Source organism: Girardinichthys multiradiatus, chromosome 12 (assembly GCF_021462225.1).
Source record: "Girardinichthys multiradiatus isolate DD_20200921_A chromosome 12, DD_fGirMul_XY1, whole genome shotgun sequence".
Taxonomy (NCBI): Eukaryota; Metazoa; Chordata; class Actinopteri; order Cyprinodontiformes; family Goodeidae; genus Girardinichthys; species Girardinichthys multiradiatus.
This window is the reverse complement of record NC_061805.1, coordinates 15,057,137-15,080,049: the sequence shown is the minus strand read 5'-3', so window position 1 is coordinate 15,080,049 and position 22,913 is coordinate 15,057,137. Positions and strand designations below refer to the sequence as shown.

Sequence of the window (22,913 nt, the reverse complement as noted above, 5' to 3'; positions counted from 1 at the left end):
ATAACTTTTAATCCCCCATGCCTTAACTGCATATTGGGCAAATATGAAGCCGGTAGCTCAAAATCCCTAGGAGGAGTTCGTTAAAGTTCGACATGTATGAAAAGTGAAAAAGGGCTAAAAATGACCCTTTGACCCAAAATGGCCGACTTCCTGTTGGTTTTAGGGCATACCCCCAAGAGACTTTTTTTCATGATTTGAGGGGATCTACCTCTGTAGCAAATTTCAACTCTGTAGAACTTACCAGTTGGCCTATCTCACTTTAGGGGGCGCTGTAAAGGCGTTTGGCCACGCCCATTTTCAAATCCATTAGAATACGAAAATTTCCATTGGGGGACAACTTTCTGTGAAGTTTGGTGAGTTTTTGAATATGTTAAGGCCTCCAAAAAGGCAATTCATTTCCCGGATGAATAATAAGAAGAAGAAACGGAGCGATTACAATAGGCCTTCGCAGCGCTTTGCTGCTCGGGCCTAATAATATGTATAAATAAAACATTAATCGTTCTCCCAGTGCGCCTTGACCGCAGAACCGAACCGCAAACAGCACGACGACTTCTGGCAAGCAACGCAGAATTGTATTGTAGCCCAAACTAAAAATATCGCATAATTAGGTCAGGTATTTACACAGTAGCCCGAAATACTCAGTTACACGATGAATTGGAGAAAGTAGGTAGCGCGCACGCGAAAGACTCCCAGAAAATTTTAGTTGTCCCTTTACGGGCTCCGTAGCGCACAAACACATTTGCGAGACGTATGCTGCGTTCCATTTATACTCGGGAGACGGAATTTCGGGCCTCTATGCAGGAAAGTTCGAATGGAACGTCCCCGAAGGTCGCAAAATTAATGGTGTGTGTGTGTGTGTGTAAATACGTGAATCCAGGGTGACTCGACAAATAACCTGAACTTTCCTTCATGTGTAATATACGAATAGGAATTATTACTTGTCATCAATAAATTCATAAAGTGTATTTTACATTTCATCATAAAGCACATATAGCCTAAATAAGACACAGCTATTGAAAAGTTGAATTTACGAGCTGACAATGAAAGCACCACCAACAGAAACATTTGTTTGCGCATGCTCATCATGAGACGAGAATAAATTGCAGATGGTTGGAGAGGTGAGAGGCACAACAATGCTCAGTGTTTAAATACAAACCACCACATACGCAGGCTGACTTAAGTCGACTTTATTTTTTTTTATCGAGACACGGTTTTACAGAAGCGGGTGGGACTTAGTGGACCTCTTGCATTTTATCCGCATACACTGTTGTTTACTACTTCACGTTGTGACTACTTTTTGTATTTACGTTTACACTTCGTCATGTTGTTGTCGACAATTTCAGCCAATATGAAGCCTATGAAATGTGAAGGCGGCATTTTTCATCCTTGACATGCGACTAACCGGTGTTGAGACGAGTGTCTGCTTCAGTTGCAAAGTCATTCTCTCCAAGCTGCTCTGAAATACTGCACTGTATAGCTTTAGGTTTCTAATCCATGGAGGCTGTTGGGAAGTTTGAGTTCAACAGGAAGGACTTGATTGGTCACGGTGCCTTTGCTGTTGTGTTCAAAGGCAGACATACAGAGGTAACTTTCCCATCTGTGGCAATTTGAGATCAGCCTTTAAATTATTTATATGTCATTTTATTAATACCTATTGTTTTTCCAAGAAACGTGACTGGGAAGTTGCTGTAAAGTGCATTAACAAGAAAAACCTTTCCAAATCACACTCTTTGCTTGGGAAAGAAATCAAAATATTAAAGGTAATGTATATTTCTGATGTTGTGTATTTATTAAAGTGCCTCTCTTCTACTGGTCTAACAACAACAGTGTATTTTATACCTCTCCCAGGAACTCAGACATGAGAATATTGTCAGACTACTCGACTATCAGGTAAGGATGATGTTTCTACCACAGCTCAGTCTCACATCCATCTCCAAAAACACGTTCTATTAGAGTCTTGACTCCCAGATGATGAAACGTGCTGGAACGCTTCTTGTGAGCTGCTACAGCAAGTCCAGCAATATATACGGGCCCCTAAATAAATTTTGATTTGGGAACCTTCCAACTGTGATCGCCTACCACAGCTCAGTTAATATCTGCTTTATCTCACTCTTGCCTGAATATTTAAGCATTGTACCTCTGAGATTATTATAATGACTGTAAAGAAACAAAATAAGAAAATAATACATCACATCACTTGATTGTACAACCAAATCTATGCTGCCTAATTTCACAAGTCAAATCATATGATACATGTTTAAAAATGTATAATATGTTTCCATTGGAGTTAACACTGGCTAAGCAGAGGATGAAAGTTATGAAACAGGATGTTATTTTTCTTTTATGTGATACAGATTTCTTAATTGTACATTCACAAATCTGACTTCTATGATAATTCTAGTGGTCTTGGGGGGTCCCCTTCTGGTTGGTGGGACCCTTAAGCAGGTGCTTAGGTTGCTTGTGCCTTGGGCCGGTTCTGCTAGTTGCTTATCTGGTGCAAGCATGACTGTCTCATGCTGTGGTAGAGCCTTATTAATCTAAGCTACATCTAAAAGTGCAAAGCTATTTTATCGTGACTGATTGTTTAGACTATTATAATTATTGCACTGCTAATGTTTGATGCCGAAGCACAGGTCTCGTAACTTGACAGGTTGCGCATATTACACAACAGTAACCATCTGTTGGATGTGAGTTTGCCCTGAGTGTGTGCAGGTTCCCCTTATCACCTTACTGACACCTGCCAGATCTAAGCTGATCTCCTAAAATGTCTAACAGATGGCAGGGTGCAGGAGGTCAAACAATGGCTTATTAAAACCCAGAGTCTGAGTATAGCCTCAGAGCAGAGATGCACGGACACACAAGGTTAATGGCAGTCTTGTTGTTTGGTTTGAGATGGTTTCAACTCTTGTTCAAGCGGTAAACACATTTTAAAGTGTGATTCCAAAGTAGCTTGTGCAACTTGATTTCCCACTCTTTGCATGTTGTACTGAAACCCTAAACTTCTCACCCCTTCTGCCTCACTAGATGTTACCTCACTGCTCTGCTGGTTTGTTTTTTTATTAATGGCAATAAAGAGGGGTGCTGAATTGAATCCTGGGGGATTCAAGGGCTCAGAGCTGGATGCTGGCTTTAGCTGGATCTAGTTTCAGGCTTCTAAGTTAACTGTTAGAAGCTGTAAGGTGGTAGGCCAGCAAAACCAGCAAGGTCCATCTAATACATGAGGTGTTGTCACTTGTGTAGCCGTCAGTGTGGCTTCTAAGATACTGATGGACTGTTTGTATAATTTCTCATCTCGAACCATGAGTAAAACATACACTGTGCCTGTTTATTTATCTGTCAGATGAGTTATTGTTTTCTACAACTGTATTTAACAAAGACAACATGTTCATCTTTTGTGTATTCATTGTCAACAGGAGATGGGAGGATGTATTTATCTCATAATGGAGGTGAGTGAGTGGAGTTGGAATGGTGCAACAGGTCTGTTTTTACGTTGATATGAAAATCACATCTTCTAAAAACAGGACTGTGCCACTTTGTCAAGGCTTCTGTTAAGACTTGTCTGTGACTTGATTTCAGTACTGCAATGGAGGTGACCTGGCAGAGTATCTTCAAAGTAAGTCTGCCACAACACTGCCCTTAATTCAGTTCATTTATTTTTTTTCCCCTTCCTTTGTATTAGAATGCAAAGCAAAAAGGGAAGATCTTAGCTCCATACTTTAAAGGGTTATGGTAATAAGTTGGATTTGTTTCAGTTTGTTTAATTTATGGGAATCTAATTGCTGCACACATGGTTCTTTGTGGCTTTTATTTATTCTAGCATTTTAAAAGAATAGTAAGGTTTTCGGACAGGGAATACATGACAGATTTTAGGTTTAGATGAGTCTGTGGGTGAACAGTCACAGTTTTTCTCAAATACTTAGCCAAGCAAACCTATTAAGTAGACTGTTCTTGGAGTTTAGACATTGTTTTTTTTTCTAGAGATGCATTAAGAAATCTCTTGTTGACCCGAATCAGACATTTCTTTTGCTTACTTGACCTTAACAGGTAAATGTCTGGATAGAAACTCAAAAATCCAACCTTTTTACTGATCACTGAATGCACTTTATGTGATTGGTACCAGGTCATGTTGACAACATCACTCTTATGTGGGAAGGGTGTTAGTCAGAGTTAGCCATTTTGAATGTCAGTTAGGTGTTTGAAACCGAAGTCATAGAAAGCGCAAACATGTAGGAAGCTATTTAGAAGTAAACTGTATTTTCCAGAACATGTCAACATGTCTGCGATTCATTCAGACTGCAAGAGAGTGAGAGAATTTCAGTAGATAACAGGAAGGCTAAACTGAATACAGCAAATTTGCTCTGTTTTATCCGTTTTGATCTTTCAACTGCTGTCATGTCAACAGTTTGGAAATCTCAAGGTCAGTGTGAGGTATATACATATATGCATTTCCTAGAGAATACACCCAGTTCCGTTTTAGTAATGCTCTTCGCCCTATCTGCACTAATCCAGAATAAAAGATGCAAAAACTGTTTAAAATGTAAACTCTGTAATCATTTTTTCTTTGTTTTAAGTTGCCAAAACCCTTACAGAGACTGCTCTTTCACATGACCTAATCGTATGTCACCTCTGCTAATGATAGATGTATTTAATGTTGGAGGACAGCTTGAGAAAACATGTTTTGAATGCTGTTAATTACGATACAAACTGGAATCAGCTGAAATCACTATCGACACAAAATTCTGATTGTTGCATCTCTGCTACATTTTGCTAATTATGTGACAATCAACACAAAGGTTGTTGCCAAAAATAAAATTTGTGGGAGTTTTTTTTTACATCATTTCTAAGCCCATGCCAAGATGGCATACATAGCTATTTGCAGCATAGCACTAGTTCGCATTTGGCAAGGTTGAGGGAGTACCCAAATGACCTTACCCATCTGTCACTCACTTATCCCCTGAGCTGCAGTGGAATAACATGGATGTGTTGGGAGGGATGGTGAATATGCTCAAATATCTGACAACCTTGATTTCCATTTCATTTTTTATATACATAACCCCTGTTTCTTGTTTAGACTTATAGTGTAATTCTCTCCTTTAACAGCCAAAGGAGCACTTAGTGAGGATACGATCCGGGCATTCCTGCAGCAGATTGCACAGGCCATGAAAGTCCTGCAGAGCAAAGGCATCCTGCACAGAGACCTCAAACCCCAGAACATCTTACTCTGTCATCCAGAGGGGCGCAAGTCCTGCTCTATAAATACCAGCATTAAGATCGGTAACAGCTTCTACTCTCAAGCTAAAAATGTCTTTTTGGAAAATGGTTTATTTGAACTCAGATGTTTTTGTTGTATGCAGACTCACACTACCTGTATGTTGTTGTTCTTATTTTATCAAACTTCCAGCTGATTTTGGGTTTGCACGGCACCTCCAGATAAACACTATGGCTGCTACACTGTGTGGCTCTCCCATGTATATGGTAAGTGTTCACTCTGCTTTCTAGTGTCAGCAGGTTGTAATGCCACTGTAACCTTAATCTGTAAATATTGTTTGTCTGAACACAGGCTCCTGAAGTCATCATGTCTCAGAACTATGATGCCAAGGCCGATCTGTGGAGCATAGGCACTATCGTATACCAATGTCTGACTGGAAAAGCCCCTTTTCATGTGAGTGAAACTTCAAGTAGCATTAACACAAGAGAACTAACAGATTGAAATGTGCTCTTTACTTTCCTTGTATGGGTTTGCTAACTAATGCCGGCTAAGGTCCCTGTCATTGTTTTGATTTAGTTATTATAGAGGACAAACTAATGAGTGTCTCCCTTTCATAACACAAAGCAACAAGAGGATCCATAACACAACCATGATAAACAACATGTCTTTGGGATGAGTGTTGTAAGATGGAAAAAGCTGGAGTAGCTTGATGCTTCCAAGTATTGAGCCTTATTTATGGAAGGGGCATGTGGAAATGGCCACAAGCCACATCTCTGAACCCAGAATAAACAGTGTTTCACAACCCCACCTATTACTTTTTTCTGTTCACGTGGCTCCTTTAGTCATACTTTTGAACTAGTATTTACAGACTGTCTCACATGTAGCGTAAGCACACACAGACGTTTTACCTCAGTTTTGTTTTTCTTCTGTAGTACTAAATCCTCCAATTTGGTTATTTTTTTTTTTTATCCTTAGTGCTGTTCCACTATAAGTAGTCGCTTAAACACCCAAACCTATTTTTGTTCCATTTTCTTAGATTGACTGGGAAGTTTATTGTATATTCCTAGCTAGGAGGTCATTGGGTTGTGTCAGGTCCAAGGGTTAGTCTATAGTTAGCTGCTGATTCTCATGTTTTTATGGCTGCCTGAGTTGGCAACCCTTGCTGAGATCATTAAACACTTAACCTCTTGTCTGTGTTTGGAGTACCTTCTTTCACACAGTAGTTATTGGAAATAATATATAGCAATAAATAAAAACATGTTGGTGACATCAGATTAATCAAATTTTATTTTTGATTAATCTGATGTCACCTGATTAATCTGATTAATCAAATAATTTTTTTGTTTATGTAATACACAATTGAAAAGCAAATGACAAATATTTTTTACTTTAAATAATAACACAAAGCTCTATTAACAGCTCTCTCATGTTTACTAATTAACAGATTTCCTTTGGCGTAGTTAATGGTATTTAGGTGTTGTAATACCTGACATACTGTATATCCTTAGAATTAAGAAATGTAGAGTAGTGAATTTAAAAAAAATAAAAAACTGAGTTTAGAAAAAAAGATTCGGTTTCTAGACTTTATTTCTATAATTCTAAAATCAAAATTTCTGTCATTTGTCTCAGCTTGGCCATATTCCACATTGATTTTAGGCTGCTGATTGACAACACAGAGCTAAAAGCAGACTGAAAAAGGCAGTTTCTCAGCTTTTTGGGGTTTGAAACAACTTGACCTTTAGTTTTGAAACTACATCTGATTCAGATGCCACCAAACAAAGCATTGAAAAAGCTTCTTTTTTTTTTTTAAAGAACCTTTAGAAACAGAATATGATATTAAAGATCACAAACTGTGCATAAAGAATCTCGAAACAGTGTAGAACAGTAAGTATAAGTATTTTTGAAATGATAAAAATCCCTGAGTATTGCATTGCATTGTATTGTACTGCAACATATTGTATCACATTGTGTTGTGTTGTGGTGCGTGGTACCATACATACAGTACAATCCTGATGTGTTGTACTCTTCTGTTATAGCATATGCTTATGGTTTTGTATTGTGTTGCATTGTATCATAAATGAATATTGCATGTTAAAGTCTCACATCTAAACATGCTGAATCAAAATGTATTGCATTGTAGGTGCCCTATGATTTCAACCTTTTTGTATGAAGTGTATTTTTCAAGATTAATTCTTTCTTTCTTTGTGTTCAGGCCAGTTCACCACAAGAGCTCCGCCTGTTCTATGAAAGCAACGAAACTCTGTTACCCAGGTGACTGCATGCCTTCCAGACCTTTCCTCCTAAACTGACGTACAGTCCAATGCGTCCGCACATATGCAATGCGTGGAAAAGACGACAGGAGCTGGCATTACTGGAAACTATGTCTTGTCCACAGTCAGTTTACCAATAAATAACTGACATTTGTGACCGAGGTTTGAATACATGGAAGTCTGCAGACACATCCTCCCACAGATATATTTAGAAGTCAGTAAATAAGTCCTGCAGCAACACTAAAAATAGTCCTGATGTGGAAGAAACTGATACAGACACCTGATGGGATTAATCAGACCTAGAAAGTTCTCCATGATCTATTCAATTCCACGTATGTATAATGATACATCTTGTGTCCTTTCAATGTAGAATTCATAAATCTGATTAAATGCTTTCAGGAAATAAAAAGTAACAGACCGTTTTTGTTTAGTTTTTTTTTTATGCTGAACATCTGATTTGAAGAAAGCATCCAGATGGATATATGGGCTGTTTGCCTACTTTGTTCACGCTGTTCTTTACTGGCTGGTCTACGTCCAACAGCCATGCCTATTTTATGTAATGATACAGCTGAATGATAAGAAAAGTTATGTTTTTGTAGGAGGAGGCATAGCTTATTTTCTTCTCTCTCTATATATAACCTACTCCGAGATGTCAGCTAGTGGTCTGTGCGGCTAACTTTTTCCACAAGACCCACATAGCTCAGCCCACACATAAAACACACACGCTGTCTGACAGCGCACGTCATGTTGCCCAGAGCTTTAGTGCTGAAGACATTATTTATATTAAGAACTTAATTATTTAAATTGTGCACGATTTACACACTGAAGCTGCAATTTCTAAATATTAATATATTTATCATAATGTAGGCAGCACGTATAAATAGAACAGAGATTAACCAGCCACTGCTTTCTTCCTCCACAATCAGTGTATCCCTACTCTTAATGATTTATGCTTGAGAGCACATATAAATGAATGAAGAAAGTTGCACATGGGTTTTGCATGAGAGTATGAATGCATATATTCAGAAAGTATTGTTTTAAAAGGCTTGATGTGTTAAAATCACTACAGTTTAAATTATTTTAAATTAAGTCTGTCACTGCATTGCTTTCCACTGGCTTGGCTTTACATTTCCTGTGTTGTTAACTAGTTTATATTGTGAAATGAAATAATCAAATTTTATTTTGGAATTTTTCTAGAATCCCAAAGGAGACTTCAGCTAACCTAAGACACCTGCTCATGGGCCTTCTGCAGAGAAACCATAAAGAGCGTATGAGTTTTGGTAAGTCTATGCCTTTTAATCTTTCATAATTATTCTTCAAGTATAAAATGTGTATTTTAAGTGCAAATCTTTACACTTGCAGACGAGTTCTTCCACCATCCTTTCTTGGAGTCAAGTTCGTCAACAAAAAAATGTGCGTACTGTGCCTTGCGAGTTGTTGCCGCTGGTTGTGGTGCCACTAAAGTAGCTCAGCTCCTAACACAAGCAGCTGTGTGCTTTTTGACAGGTTCACCTTCTCCTGTAATCTACACCAACTCAGGCTCAAGCAGCTCATCCAGCAGCTCCTCCACATCTCAGCTCGCCTTGCCACAAGTATGTTTTCCAGTGAACACAAATCTCTCAGTAAAGTATGACAGATACAAAATTTGCTTTTAAGAGAAATATACATGATTTATTTGTTTTCCTGTGGTTTTCCATTGTCATAAGAGAGTCGCCAATCAGAGATTTTTTAGCCGCTTTCCGATCACCGACTTTGTAAAGCTTTGACCTTATGCTTTCTAAATAAATGTAAAATTTAACAATTATCAATGTTCCTGGTAATATTAACCTATTTTCTCAAAAACAGCCTAAAGTTAGAGTTACTTCGATTTGCGTCACAAAAAACCTACTAATACAGTAAAATCCTCCAGGTTATGGGATATTAGAATCCGTAGTAATTAGAAATACAAAGGATTGTAGATCTTTGATTTACTCCATAGTAAGACAGATTGTAGCTCACTAACTTTTTCTTTCCTTTTAAAGGCATAGTATACTATATCACAAAATATTCAATTTTTATCTACAAGATCCAGTCAGTATAGAAGCTGCATCCAACATGATGTTTTAGAGCTACCATGAATGTGCCATTCATTTATTGTAGCTATAAGCATCCTTTCGGTCATTAGTTATTTATATTGAGACCAGAGGCAACAAAGGGAGCAGTCAGTGTTACACAGCTCTGCAGTAAATTTTAAGGCTTTTATGTTCCTTTTTTGTTTAGTATGATTAGTAGGATTCGCATTACCAAATACTGACATCAGTCTTTGTGTATATTCCTTAAAATGTAACTAACGTACCCTAATTGTGAGTTTTTTAAAACCCTGCCAGTATTTCATAATCTAGCACGTTCTGGAAATCCTCAAAAGATTAAAACTGAATAACTTTGGGGGGGGGGGGGTTGAAGGTGCGGCCGCTGTGTGAACAAAAGGGGTTAGCTTCCAGCTAACCTCCGTGTCCGCCAACCACACTGCACGTTAACACGGTGATGCGGTCTCTGCTGTCTTCCTTCCAGACTGGGAGACAGCGTCTCTGCAGGGGCTTCTCTGGAACACCGTTTGCTTCTGCAGGCCTCAGCGAGAGAGTCAGGCAATGCTTATACCTTAATTTCCCGTTTTTATGAATGAATACTGGGTACACAAACAGTTATTCACTCATACTTAACTGGTGCATATGATCGATGATCGTATGAGACTCTTGGATCCAGTTGAAGAGTTTGTCATTTTGCCAGCAAAGAGACATCAGCGCGATGTTTCCCCTCCTATCCCGATGATCACCGGTGGAAGAGGTCGGCTTGTTGGAGAGGGGGTGCTCTTATTCAGACAGTGGCATCATGGGAAGTCTGCTGCTACCCCCTCTTTCCTCAGTTGCTGGAAGTTAGTTAAATGCAATTTATTTTGAAAGTTCAGGAAAGTCTGTACCTGAGTTTAATGTTGAAATCCATGGCTGGGTCCCAACAACCACCTTTTGGCATTTGGGTGGGGTGTGTTTCTGTTTCTGAGCAGGAAAGTCATCCAACATAATTTAAAGCATAACTTGTGCAAATTTTCTGTGTATCTCTAATTGTTTTTAACTCCCTCTTAGCATTCCGATGGAGAGCTGCACCAGCTTCAGCCCAAAGAGCTGCGCTTGCCGAAACAGAACCCCACTGGCTTGCAGGACGAAGCAAAAGCCAATCAAGGCAGTAAAAGCTCGCCATCGTGTGTTGAAGATTACGTCATGCTGCCTGCTGAGCTTTCCAGTATGACATGTGAGCATCCCTGAGTAAATATCTTGGTTAATTAATTTCATGTTTTTTTCTCTGCTGGTCTGATTAGGTCTGTCTTATTGCTTTTTTTTTTTTTTTAGGTGAGGTGGAAGATGGGTCACCCACTGAAATCTGCTTAAACAACAAAGGGTGAGTCACCCTAATTGTACAGTTATCTGATTTAAAATTTTATTTGTTGATGTCAGGAAATATTACACGTTTTTTCTAAGCAAGACTTAATTTTTATAGGAGGTCTCAGCTGACCAGGAGAGGTTCTGGATCCTTAAGAAGGATACCACTATCTCCTTCCCTCCTGCACTCTCCCCCTAAGCCTCTTGGGTAAAAGATAACTATGCAGGTCTATATTTTTCTTTTTTAAGCCTAAATCATTCCTAACTTTCCATTCCTTTGTGTCACACACAGCAATCCAGTTACATTAAATGGCCGCAACTGCAGCCCTTCGGTACCCATTCCTGTCCCAACTCAGATTCACAACTACCACCGTATGGCGCAGAACCTGCAACCAGTCAAAGTAGCCCCCCTGCAGTGTGGGTGGCGTAGAGCTTCATGTCCAGGTGTCGTTTCTAACTTTCCAAAACTGGCAAAAGGAGGAGCGCAACTAGAACAGTCCTCCCCACCAGGTAACCAAGCAGTTTTATATCTTTTTTTCCAGTCTAACAAAGGTCATACAGTATGTAATATTGTTAGTTTCATTAAGTTCCAGAGTTTCAACTTTGTGCTCTAAATATGCATAACAACAAGACAGGACAGGTAGCACTTTTGAACAAGAGGGAGGAGCAGAACCAAGAGAATTATTACTGTTTTAATGGAAAAAGGGGTTCATCTCTTCATTGTTGTTTATATAAATTCAAAATATGAGGCACATTTTTTTGGCTGTTTTTTTTTTTTTTTGTATAAACACATCAAACAGGAGTGAACACTAAAGATGGTTAACTGCAAAGACAACAACACCATTACTGATTTATTTTCATAATTGAAAAGGGATTTTGTTAGGAGACGTTTTGTAGCTCCTCTCTATCAGAAACACAATCTTTGCTCACACATTTTGGACAGATTTGTCTAATACAGAGAGCCAGAGCTAATTTATGATAAGTTGATTCTTAGATTCATTTAGTGATAAACTCTTCACTTCTCTCTGTGTTCAGTCTGACGCATCCAGTCTTTGCAACACTTACCATACAAACTTATGCTCGTCATTCCTGAAGTATATGAGGAAAAACACACGTTATCTAATAAACACAATGATCTGATAAGAGTTATATGATCATTTCTGCTTCAGCTGGAATGACCCCAAAGACCTCTGAGCAGACTTTCCCGCTCAGCACAAAAACTGGACTGCTGACTGGTTCTCCGGATGCAAAGGTCACTGCAAGTCAAAAGGTCAGCACATTTCCAAAAAAATTACATGATGTGATTTTGTGTCACCAATGTCTGGAAACATTGGTGAAACAAAATCACATCATGTAATTCATAGCCAATACTGATTAGCAGTTTTTTAGATCTCAACTTTCCATTCCAACAAGTTGTTTAAGGATTATAACACATAAAACAAAAACTTATGCTGCAGTTGCTTTAATAGAGGTAGTTGTTTTGAATAAAGCAGAAAATGAAGAACGTACAAGTTCATCACCATTTATACATCCAAGCATATATACCTAACCTTTACCTCATTTTTATAAACGCAAAAGAGTGCACCAATATGCATCCTGTTTGTTATTGAAAGTTCTTATTTTTTTAAGCCTGTATCAAATCGACAAAACAAAATTCCAGTTTCTTAGGATTTGACGTGGCAATCAGCGTTTAGGGCAAATTAGCTGGTTTTGGTCTCTAGCTGATCATCTCTACATCTCTCCCAGATTACTTGTCGGTTATACCTGCCCATAAAATAACAGATCTTCAGTGCCCAGCTCATATATTACAAACTTTCAAACTTAAAATGAGTGTCTTTTTTTTTTTAACAGCAACCCAAAAGGCCGAACCGAACCAGGACAGTGCCAAGCCCACAATGTCTCGATCAATCTCCTGGTTTCCACAACAACATCAGTAGGAACCCAGCCAATAAAAAGGGTCCCTTTAAAAGGTAGGGCACTATTTGAAAATTATTTGGTTAAAAAGAAAAAAAAGTTTGAAACGATAATGTAAAAACATTTTCTAAGCTAAATACCCACTTGGAATAATCTATCTCTAAAGGAGCTTTGCATCTGAAAACTGATATGTCTGGTATGGCCCACAGTAATGTGTCTGTCTGCTTCAAATGTTCAGATCCCTCAGCACTGGCAGACTTTCTGACATGCTGCTGAAAGCAGCATTTGGAGCTAATCTGCTTGAAGAAGGATGTGATCAGGGCTTCAACTGGGAGAACAGCAATGATACAACAGGTAAAACATTAAAATATCACTGCTATTACCAGTTTATGTTACGTAGTTGCCACCAAATTCAACTACAGTACATAAACTTGTGATCAGTGTTCGCCTTATCTGATTTGCTGGTTTGCTTTCTAGGGGTTTCTGTCATCTGACTAAACTTTTTTTTTTTTTTATCTCTATAGCTCCATCTACTGGATGTTATAAAGTGTTTCAGTTCTCAGACAGCCCGCCTCCCGCGGTTTTTGCCATGGGTTCTCCATCGCAGGGAAACAGTCCTCCTGATGCTTTGGTTTCCAGAATGCTCTCATGTAGGTGTAACTGCTAATATATATCTCAGATTTCCTGCCAGCCAGCTTTATGGCAGACCCAGTTATTCATAGGAAAGTGAAACTTGCCTTTTGCCTGACTTGCAGGCTCTCCCAACTACTTTAACTCTGGATGGATACTGAACGCTTGTCCTCTCCAGCAAGGAAGCCGAAGAAACAGTGAAACTGAAGCCATGGATGCCATCCCACAAAGCAGTCTGATTTTCCACCCTCCAGAGCTCCCTGAAGATACCCTGATGGAGGTAAAGAAGAATACGGATGACGGCCTCTATAAGAATACCTTGCAGTAACAAATTCCACATCTATTCATGGAATTTCATGTCCACTGTCTTTTCACAGCAGGCTCATACAGACGCTCTGAGTGACTTACGTTTCACTTTGGCTTTTGTCACCTGTGTTATGGAGTTGGCTTCCTCAAAAGGCCCGGCGATGGATGACTTCTGCAGTTCTGATATTTCCTTTTTAGAGCAGAGCTTTGTGACAGATCAGATCAGCGTTCTGAGTAAAGAGTGGAGGTAAGAAGCGAGTAAAATTAATAAATGTAAGTCCCTGCCTGAGTTATGGTGTCATTCACTGCTTGTATGAAGTCAAATGGTTGCTTATGATGACAGGTCTGTCATCATAGTGTTGAGGTGATTTGAGTAGGTTTTAGGAAACTGTTAAAATGAAAAATGACATGAAAAATGAAACTGTTAAAATGAAAAATTGTATTTAGTCTTACTATAGATGTAATATCTTACCTATAAAGAAGTCACACATAAATGGACCAGTTTAATCTAGATTTTTATTAATTGTGTCCATGAATAATAATAGAAAGCACCATAGGCTTTAAACAACTCATTACTCACTCATCACCTCAAAGGCTTGGGGCTCCAAGCAGCGATAAGTTCAATATCTCATATGGTTGCTGCACACATGCATGTTTGTACTGTTTGTATCTCATTAAACCCGTGGCACACACACGATGCTGTACAACATCTGCTTGTGAACATGTCTCTTTAGTGTTTGAATGTATCTAATGGTGAGAAATAGCAAATTGTTATCAAAATGGATTCCTGCTAGTAGTTAGCATCAAGACAGTTGGCAAATCCCACTGGTTTTAAGGCTTGCAACTAAAACATTTTCTTCGGGTGTGACATCGTTCCTGGATTTGAGCGCTGACCTCTGAGACAAATCAGTCGCATCGTTATTTTTACATTTTGTTCCGTTAACTTTTGGGGTAAACATCAGGGGGCGACTTACGTGAAGGTTATATTTCCTCAGTATTTACAGTAGTTTTAAGCTTGTAAGCCTCCTCTTTAACAAATGTTCCTTGTCTTGTTCCAGCTATGCAGAGCAGTTAGTGTTGTACATGAAAGCTGAAGAGTTTCTGTCCTCTGCACTGCATACTGCGAAGGAAAACATAAAACTAGGCCAACTCCAGACCTCTTCATCGGTGAAACAAGGTGAGATTATTGACATGGATGATATGGTCTTAAGCAGAAGTTAAATGGGACAATGCAGACAGAAATTAAAATCAAACAAAATTGTCTCAGACTAAATAATAAAGACTTTCTTCAAATTTTGTTTTCAACTCTGTTGATGCTACAACTGCAGCCATATGTAACAATGAATGAATATGTATGTATAAAGACTACTTCTAGTGGTCTTTAAAGCATTCGTCTTCTTTTTACAAGGCTGTTTATTTCCTGTGTTTAACACTAGAGATACTACAGGAGTTAGTGACCATAGAATCATTTAAACAAACACAAATTTATCAAACAAACTTGAATGAATGTTTTAAAAAAATACATAAAATGTTAAAACTGAAAAAACAACAACTTTTTTGCAGTGATCAGGAAGCTCAACAACTTGTACAAGAACTGTGTAACCTATTGCCGCTCCTTAAACGATCGCCTTCAGACCTTCTTGCTTGACAAACAGAAACTCATGGACCACTTCAATAGCCTCACAGCAGAGAAGCTCATCTATGGCCACACTGTGCAAATGGTGAGCACATTGCATGGTGCTAAAGCTTATTTCACATCCTTTTCTGTCATTTTTACATCAAGAATGCATGCTTTTATGATATCAGTCTCTCAAATGTGTGTGCTTGCTATATTCAGATACAGTCTGCTGCTTTGGATGAGATGTTTCACTACAGTGCATCGTCAGTGCAGCGGTACAATAAAGCCCTTCTGCTGATGGAAGGTCTGTCCAGAATCCTCACAGAGCAAAAGGACATTGACAGTATTGAAAAATGTGAGTAGACACTAACAGCCAGTATACAGTTGGTCATATTGCTAAATTAGAGCTCAGATGAATGTATTTCACATGTAATCATAATTTGTTTTAAATCTTTTTTTTTTTTTAGGTAAGAAGTGCATTGAGCGACGCCTTTCAGCTTTGCAGACATAATGATATCCATCTCCTCTGAATGTAAATGGTTCATTCAACACACCCGCGCTTTGATCCCATGTAGGAGAAATGACCACGAGAGTATCTGATGTTATCCTGCTATCCAGTCTATAACTGCAACGTCACACCAAATAGGTGAAGCTTTCTGCTTTATGTGCTTAAGCACATATCGTGTGAATAATTTTAGGCAGTATGTCTTCTCAGTGTGCTTCTTTCTTTTCCACTTACAATCAGGTAAGGAATATGGGCTGTATGTAAAAAAAAAAAAAAAAAAGGTCAGGATTGTGTCTGTTTTTATTAAATATTTCTGTTATTTGTTCACATGTTAACAGGAGTGTGAATATTTCAGATGAATGACCAAATATTGCGAGTGTGTAGCAATATTAAGAAAATGTGCCTATATTTTGTGTATAGTGGACAAAGTAAATGTAACTGAAATAAAAAAGTGCTTTGACCTCAGAGTAATTGTTTTATGTCTTAAAGCCTAAATCTTGCAATAAGTTGTAAAATGCACTACATGTCTTTTCAAATTGAGTTGAGATTCTGTTTGAAAAGAACAAATCTACTGTTTCCTCAGGTAGCGATGCAGTCATTTAGGAGGTTTTTGTAAGTAAAATTACCAGTGTTTGTGTGTACATTGTTTTATATCTCTACTATACTTGCTTTTTGACGTTTGTGTGGGTGAATACAAGTTTTTACAAGTTTTAATTGGTTATTGGAATAGTCTTTTGTCTTATAGGACATAATATTACAATTATACACTCAGTATTTTGTGAAAGTGTTTTACAAGGCTTGCTAGAATTTATCCGATTACCTTTTTGTATTAGCAGGAGTGTTTGTTAAATTTGCAAAAATGAGTTGTTACACTGTGTGATCATAATAAATATAATTATATTATCGAAGATTTCTTCTTAGTCTTTTGGTGTGTGTGTTTTTTTTACATATATTTCTTAAATAACTATTTAAATTTAAGGTAAAGCCGGTTATCGTTATACTCCTTTTCGTTGACGTCACAGTGGAATGACATCCGGGTCACAGAGGGTCGCGGCGGCCGCCATGTTGCTGAATGAAATTACCCTAGCTTCAAAACATTAAAAAGCGGCTGGCGATACTAGTTAGTAATATTTCATGGAATAATTCTCGTTTAAGATTTTGACATATTGCAAACATGACTTAGACCTCATGAAGGTAACGCAGAAGCCCCATACGTGTAAGTAGCAAAGTCTAAATGATTTCTGAAATAATTCAATAGCTTCTGGCCTGCTAGCAAAAACAAGCTAAACACCTAGCACGCGTTCCGTAGAAACGGTCGTTTTAAATACTGAATGGCAGTTTATGCAATCGTAAACATCACAGTAGAGCACTTTGTTTAATTGTATGGTAGTGACTTGGCTAAAATGTGACTGTTTGCATGTATTTTTATTTTAGAGTAGACATTTTTATCTCTGATTGTTGCATTGCAAGATAGCGTTATCCAGCGTTACGCCCCGGAGCAGGCAGTGCTGTCAACGTTACTGTTGTATAAAGCATTTTACATATATTTTGGACGGCTGCAATTATCTGTATGTCCACATGTAAAAACCTTACCCGTAAATGGTTCATTCGTTGTTGAATATTTAAAAAGAGGAAAGTGTTCAAGTCGCAGATCTCATAACGGTAAATAAATACTATACCTACAGCTATGGTCAAATCTTCATCGGTAGTAATACTCGTGTATCGTCTTTGTGACCGGTGTTATTTTCATAATTTGAAATTTATTCTTTTCTACTGTGCCTGTACTGCACAAACATGTCAAGACGGGTTATAACGCAAACATGTAATGTAAAGCTTCTTGAAAATCAGTTACAGTGTAAAGGTTGTAGGAAGGCCAGAAGAAATACAATTTATATTTTTATTATTTGTAGTCAAGTGTCCTCAGCAGTCACCCCTAATATTCTCTACAATCTCCTCTAAATTGGACAGTTATTTGCTTACAAAGAGCACTCATTGAGGGTTAAGAGTTGATTTTAGCATTAAGAGGTATAATTAAGTCATATGTTTTAGAGTAAATGTAAGTCGGTATGTTTTGTAACAGTTTTCAAGGATTGAATGCTAAAGCAAACAATTTCCTTTCACAGAGCATTAAAAGACTTTCAAATGACACCAGGCTCATACATGTAGGGTAAAACTTAAGTTTATTGTAGCAATTTAAAATGTAGAATTCTGGGGCAATTTATGTCTTCATTTAAATTAAAACAGAAGAAATTGTAACCTAAAAACAAAACACCATCGTTTAAAAAATTGGCAAAATTAAGCTTCATTTAAGATGTTGCCATAATACATATTGTTGGACATTGTGAATAATTCTTGAACAAAGTCTTTTTTTTTCTTTCTTTTTTTTTGGGTATGGGGAAGAATTGAGCAATCGTCATCACATTACTAAAAACAATAGTAGTGGCTAATCTAAATTTAAAATTGTTAATGAAATAATGTGCCAGACATCTTCAAGACAAAACATTGAAAAAGCTTCTGGTTTTGCCTGTTTTGTTGAAAAGCTGTAAATTATACTGTGTATTTGTACATTTGATACTAATACCAAACAAGAATAGGTTTTTGAGAGGACGGCATACCGACTAAAGTAACTGAAAATTCAGCAAATGGAACAAATTAAGAAATTATTTGTGATGGGTCAGGGTACATTTGGACAAGGGCTGCACAATATTAGAGAAACATGCATTTATAATATTATTGATGAAAACTGAGATAAAAGTATTGGTTACAATAAACCAACACTTTCCTCACTCTGCTGCTAAAATCATTCTTAACTGTGGGAAGCAAGATTGATGACAGCCAATCCATCCAATTAGCGATTATAAATTTGCCATGAAGTGCGTGGCACTTAATTAGTATGCAAATATTTCTAAGCAATCTCTGCAAATTAGATATTGCTTTTTTGTACAGTGATACAGCACTATCTCACTTAATGGGTGTCTTTATTTTCATGACTATTTACATTGTAGATTCTCACCAAAGGCAACAAAACTATGAGTGAACTCACATGGGATCATATAGTAATAAAATATTGTAAAATAACTTTAAACATTTGTATATTTTAGATTCTTCAAAACAGCCACCCTTTGCTTTGATGACTGCTTTGCTCTCTTGGTAATTTCTCCATGAGCGTCATGAGGTGGTCACCTCAAATAGTTTTCCAAAGAGTCTTGAAAGAACTTTCCAGAGATTCATTGAGAGACGGCCAAAGGTTAATATTTCAGACATCACTGCAGCTATTTTAAGAAATCTAAGATATAAAAAATATTTAAAGTTATTTTACAGTTTTTCGTTTGCTATGTAATTCCATATATGCTCATTCATTGTTTTGATACCTTCAGCAAGAATCTATGCACAAACCATTAAAAAAGAAAACCATTAAATGAGAAAGTGATTCTAAAACATTTGAACAGTAGTGTATATTGTGATAAATTTGTCAAAAAATAGCATTTATCAAGCAGCCTATTTCATTCCAGCTGTGTAGACCGCCTGTACACTCTGAAACAAGGCAACACCTTGACGGGAAACCATATTTATCTGTCTGGGGATCTTTGTTTAATGTTTCTTGGGTAAAAATTGACATTTATTTTACTGTCTCCTTTCTATAGATCGTGTTCACACATAGTAACAGTGTCAAGCAATGAACCATGGAAGTGGATCACAGAATATCCAACGACAGCTCCAAAAATCCAAGTCTGTCTCTGGGTCGGAAGCTGAGGAGCAGCAGCAGCTATCCATGGCAGCTACACAACAACAAACTACAGTTAGCCACCCTCAGTCTCCTGTGACCACCTTTTCCTCTGTCGCTAGCCCTTCAGCCCCTCAGTCACCCAATTATCAGATAATCATGAGTCGGAGCCCAGTCACAGGCCAGAATGTGAACATCACATTGCAAAATGTGGGACTGACTGGTAATCAGCAAATCACTCTAACCCCACTCCCCATTCAGAATCCATCATCTCCTGGGTTCCAGCACAGTACATCTCAGTGGAGGTTTGAGCATGCTCCATCCTACATTCAAGTCACGTCACCTGTGCCCCAAACTATTCAACCCCAAAGTCCCACTCAGCATAGCCCAATCACTTTACAAGGTGTCACAAGGCCAGGGGCTCCTGCAACAGCATTGGGAGTGCGTGGACAGAGCACTACAACAAATGTTGATGCTAGCATGATAATGCGACAAATCAGCCAATCAGGAGGAGGTCACTTTGTTTATCAGGAGGGGACAGGACTTGCCCAGATTGCCCCAGCATCTGGCCAGGTACAACTTGGTACAGCAGGACCACCAGGCTGTGTCAGGGAACGTCGGCTCTCTCAACCTCATTCTCAGACTGGTGGCACCATCCACCACCTTGGACCTCAAAGTCCTGTTGCCACTAGTACTGCACTGCCCACTCTGGGTAGCCCTGGACACATCACCACTTCCAGCCTACCTCCACAGATTAGTAATATCATCCAAGGACAGCTGGGACGTCCAATGGTCTTTGAGAAGACCGCACAAGGTGTGGTTACTGGAGTAGGAACCACAGCTACAGCAACGTTCAGCATACCCTCCTCCATTCCACCTTCTAGCCCATCCCTTACTAGTCCACAACATGGGATCACCAACAATCCTCTGGCACCCTCCAGTATGACTACTGCTTCTATAAAGAAACAGATTCCCAAGAAGTTAGAGGAAATCGCTCCTGCTACTCCTGAGATCTCCCAGCTGAGAAAGCAGTGCTTGGAGCACCACACCAAGAAGATGGAGAGCCTGAAGGAAATGTTTAAAGAATACATGGTTGAACTTTTCTTTCTGCAGCATCTTCAGGGGAATATCATGGACTATCATGCTTTTAAGAAGAAGCATTGTCATCCCTTAAATACGTACCTGAGACAAAATGACCTGGATCTTGATGATGATGAAGAAGAAGAAGAACAGTCGGAGGTTATTAATGACGAGGTATCATAATGTCTTGATATAATGTTAAATGGTGTTCACTAAAGATTCATTAATCACGCGGTCAGAGATCAGAACAAGCCAACTTTCCTTTGACCCCCTCTGATTGGCAGGTCAAACACTGAGGGAGGGTTTTTTTTTTGTTTTTTTTGTTCAGATAATCAAATAAATGTTAGGGGTGTCCAGCATCAGATTTTTTTCTCTATGCATTGTAGTCATTCTAACAAATAGTTTTAATTGGTAGCTAAGACCACGAAGAAAACCATTTACGTTGTGCTTTGTTCGATTCTTTGTCTTCTTAAGGTAAAGGTTGTTACTGGAAAGGATGGCCAAGCAGTGACACCAGTTGCCATAGCAACACAGCTCCCTCCGAATGTTTCTGCGGCTTTCTCTGCCCAGCAGCAGTTTCAGGTGATAAAGAAAAGACTGATCTTAAAAACTACATGCATAGTTTTTCTTATACAATTGTGTTAAAATTGATTTACACCAGGTATTAGCAACCTAATTACTGAAAACCTTGTTTTGCAGGGACATCCAGGGGCGGCTTCAGGCACCATTACAAACCCTGGAGACATGGATGCCTTTAAGAGGCAACAGACTATGGTGCAAACAGGTAGGGCAAGAATTGTAGACTCCTGTCTTGCTTATGTTGCTTTGTTTCCCCCTGTTTGCTTTGTTTTTGTTTGTTTTCTTTTCTCCTTCTAATTGCTTCTGCTTTTAGATATTTGGCATCTTCTACTAGCGCTCTGTGTTGAAGGCTTAAACGAAGGAAGGAGAGGTGACCTGTAAGGTTATCGGAAGGTCACTACTCGAGTGCCTTTTTTGCGTTATGAGGGTATTGTGTGTTTTAAATCCCAGATCAGGCTAAGAGGCCACGGATTGACGTTGGTCGCCATGGGCTGATTTTCCAACATCCTGGTGTAGCTCCTTTAGGATCACCTGGCGTTCCACTTCAGCAGCTAATGCCGACTGCGCAAGGTAGGAATCCTACCACCAGGCCGTTGTGTGTTCTGTTCGATGCTGCTGGACCTAAGCCTTTCCTCAGACTAAGGAGATTTAAAAAAGTGAATCCCAACATTTATCTTCTGCAAACAAACTCCAAGAAGCGCATCAAATTGATCTTCATCCATCTGCTGGATTTTTCAGCAGTGTACAGGAAGTTCAGGCTTAGCTGTACCAGCACCAGCTCTCTCTGTCAGGATAAATGGGGAAGAAGGCAATCCATTTCTGAAGAAGAGTAGCCACTCAGTGGGAAGATGCCATGTCTTAAGATTTATTTTTCCTTTTTTTGGGTTTTCTTGTTGTTCACCTGATCGTAATTCATCTCCTCTTTTCTGAAGTTTGTTCCTGTTTGTCATTTTTGTTTGGACAGACCTTCCCATGCTGATGGATTTCCATTTAATTTGGAGGTGGATCACAGAAAGTGGGAACCCTTTGGGATTTTTATCACTTTGCAATGGGTTTTGCGAGTTTTTCCCCATTGTAAGAATCCACCTGACACTTTTGATTTCTCATTGCCATGCGTTCACAAGTCTGTCTCCCATTGTCCATCTCTGTACCCCCTAAAACGGATTCAAAGTCATCTTTCATCAGTCTTCAGGAGTGTCTTTATCTCATCTGAATCTTTAGTTGGTTTTCTTCCACATTATCTCATTGCATCTTGTTCTGACTTGGCTTCTTTCCCTCAGCCTAATTAAGAGGGGAATAATTTGGAGGAGTTTTGTTCACGGCACAGGTTTTTGCGATTGTGATGATGTGGGTGTGTCAGGGCCAGGTGTTGATGGCGTCTAGGCAAGGTGATGTGACGTGCAGGGAGGTAAGGCAGGTGCTGCTTTAGTGTGCACAGCTCTGCTCAGGCCTGCTGTCTGCAAAACCCCATGTGTGTCCTTTTGCTCACCTTTGTGCTCTGTCTTTGTGTGAGGCATCCAGATGCCTTGGTTTCTGCACTTACATCGCTTCATGCATGCTAAACATATGCTGTTATCGTGAGTGTCTGCTCTCTTATTTTATTTCCCCTTTCTTTTTGCTGTCCTTTAATTTCTAGAAGGTCTTTTTGTGTTTGTTTTCAGATTT

At 38.8% G+C, this 22,913-nt stretch overlaps 2 protein-coding genes across 13 annotated transcripts in view; both read left to right on the top strand.

The window, feature by feature from the left end:
• The first annotated feature begins 237 nt into the window (after positions 1-237).
• Positions 238-16,773, top strand: ulk1a (unc-51 like autophagy activating kinase 1a). 3 transcript variants are annotated; one of them, XM_047382650.1, is made up of 27 exons: positions 238-353; positions 1,478-1,584; positions 1,668-1,760; positions 1,849-1,890; positions 3,414-3,446; positions 3,577-3,613; positions 5,101-5,274; positions 5,402-5,475; positions 5,561-5,662; positions 7,422-7,480; positions 8,677-8,759; positions 8,842-8,892; positions 8,986-9,071; positions 10,599-10,764; positions 10,863-10,911; positions 11,011-11,100; positions 11,185-11,402; positions 12,062-12,162; positions 12,744-12,862; positions 13,045-13,160; positions 13,331-13,456; positions 13,562-13,716; positions 13,814-13,989; positions 14,801-14,919; positions 15,306-15,463; positions 15,580-15,715; positions 15,828-16,773. In XM_047382650.1, exons 2-27 carry the CDS (start codon positions 1,495-1,497, stop codon positions 15,869-15,871), a joined length of 2,697 nt encoding a protein of 898 aa, XP_047238606.1. In that variant the 5' UTR covers positions 238-353; positions 1,478-1,494; the 3' UTR covers positions 15,872-16,773. The 3 variants fall into 3 exon arrangements, with proteins under 3 accessions (XP_047238606.1, XP_047238607.1, XP_047238609.1); XM_047382651.1 differs by lacking the exon at positions 238-353 and adding an exon at positions 1,101-1,118; XM_047382653.1 differs by lacking the exon at positions 238-353 and having other exon boundaries at positions 1,125-1,584; positions 13,817-13,989.
• Positions 16,774-16,912: 139 nt separating this feature from the next.
• ep400 (E1A binding protein p400) overlaps positions 16,913-22,913 on the top strand; it is a 41,147-nt gene continuing 35,146 nt past the window's right edge. For 9 of the 10 annotated variants that reach the window (XM_047380960.1, XM_047380959.1, XM_047380956.1 and 6 more), the window contains exons 1-5: positions 16,913-17,081; positions 19,510-20,843; positions 21,144-21,251; positions 21,369-21,453; positions 21,699-21,818. In XM_047380960.1, the coding sequence (XP_047236916.1) occupies positions 19,542-20,843; positions 21,144-21,251; positions 21,369-21,453; positions 21,699-21,818 (1,615 nt within the window). In that variant the 5' untranslated portion in view covers positions 16,913-17,081; positions 19,510-19,541. The remainder of the gene's footprint in view (positions 17,082-19,509; positions 20,844-21,143; positions 21,252-21,368; positions 21,454-21,698; positions 21,819-22,913) is intronic. The other variant, XM_047380958.1, reaches the window with a different exon arrangement.

Bases quoted from the DNA above. Each gene is read 5' to 3' on its own strand.
- ulk1a (XM_047382650.1), top strand. From the start codon at position 1,495: ATGGAGGCTGTTGGGAAGTTTGAGTTCAACAGGAAGGACTTGATTGGT. The intron at 1,761-1,848 runs GTAATGTATATT...TACCTCTCCCAG, and splicing joins AAGAAATCAAAATATTAAAG to GAACTCAGACATGAGAATAT. The intron at 13,717-13,813 runs GTAAAGAAGAAT...GTCTTTTCACAG, and splicing joins CTGAAGATACCCTGATGGAG to CAGGCTCATACAGACGCTCT.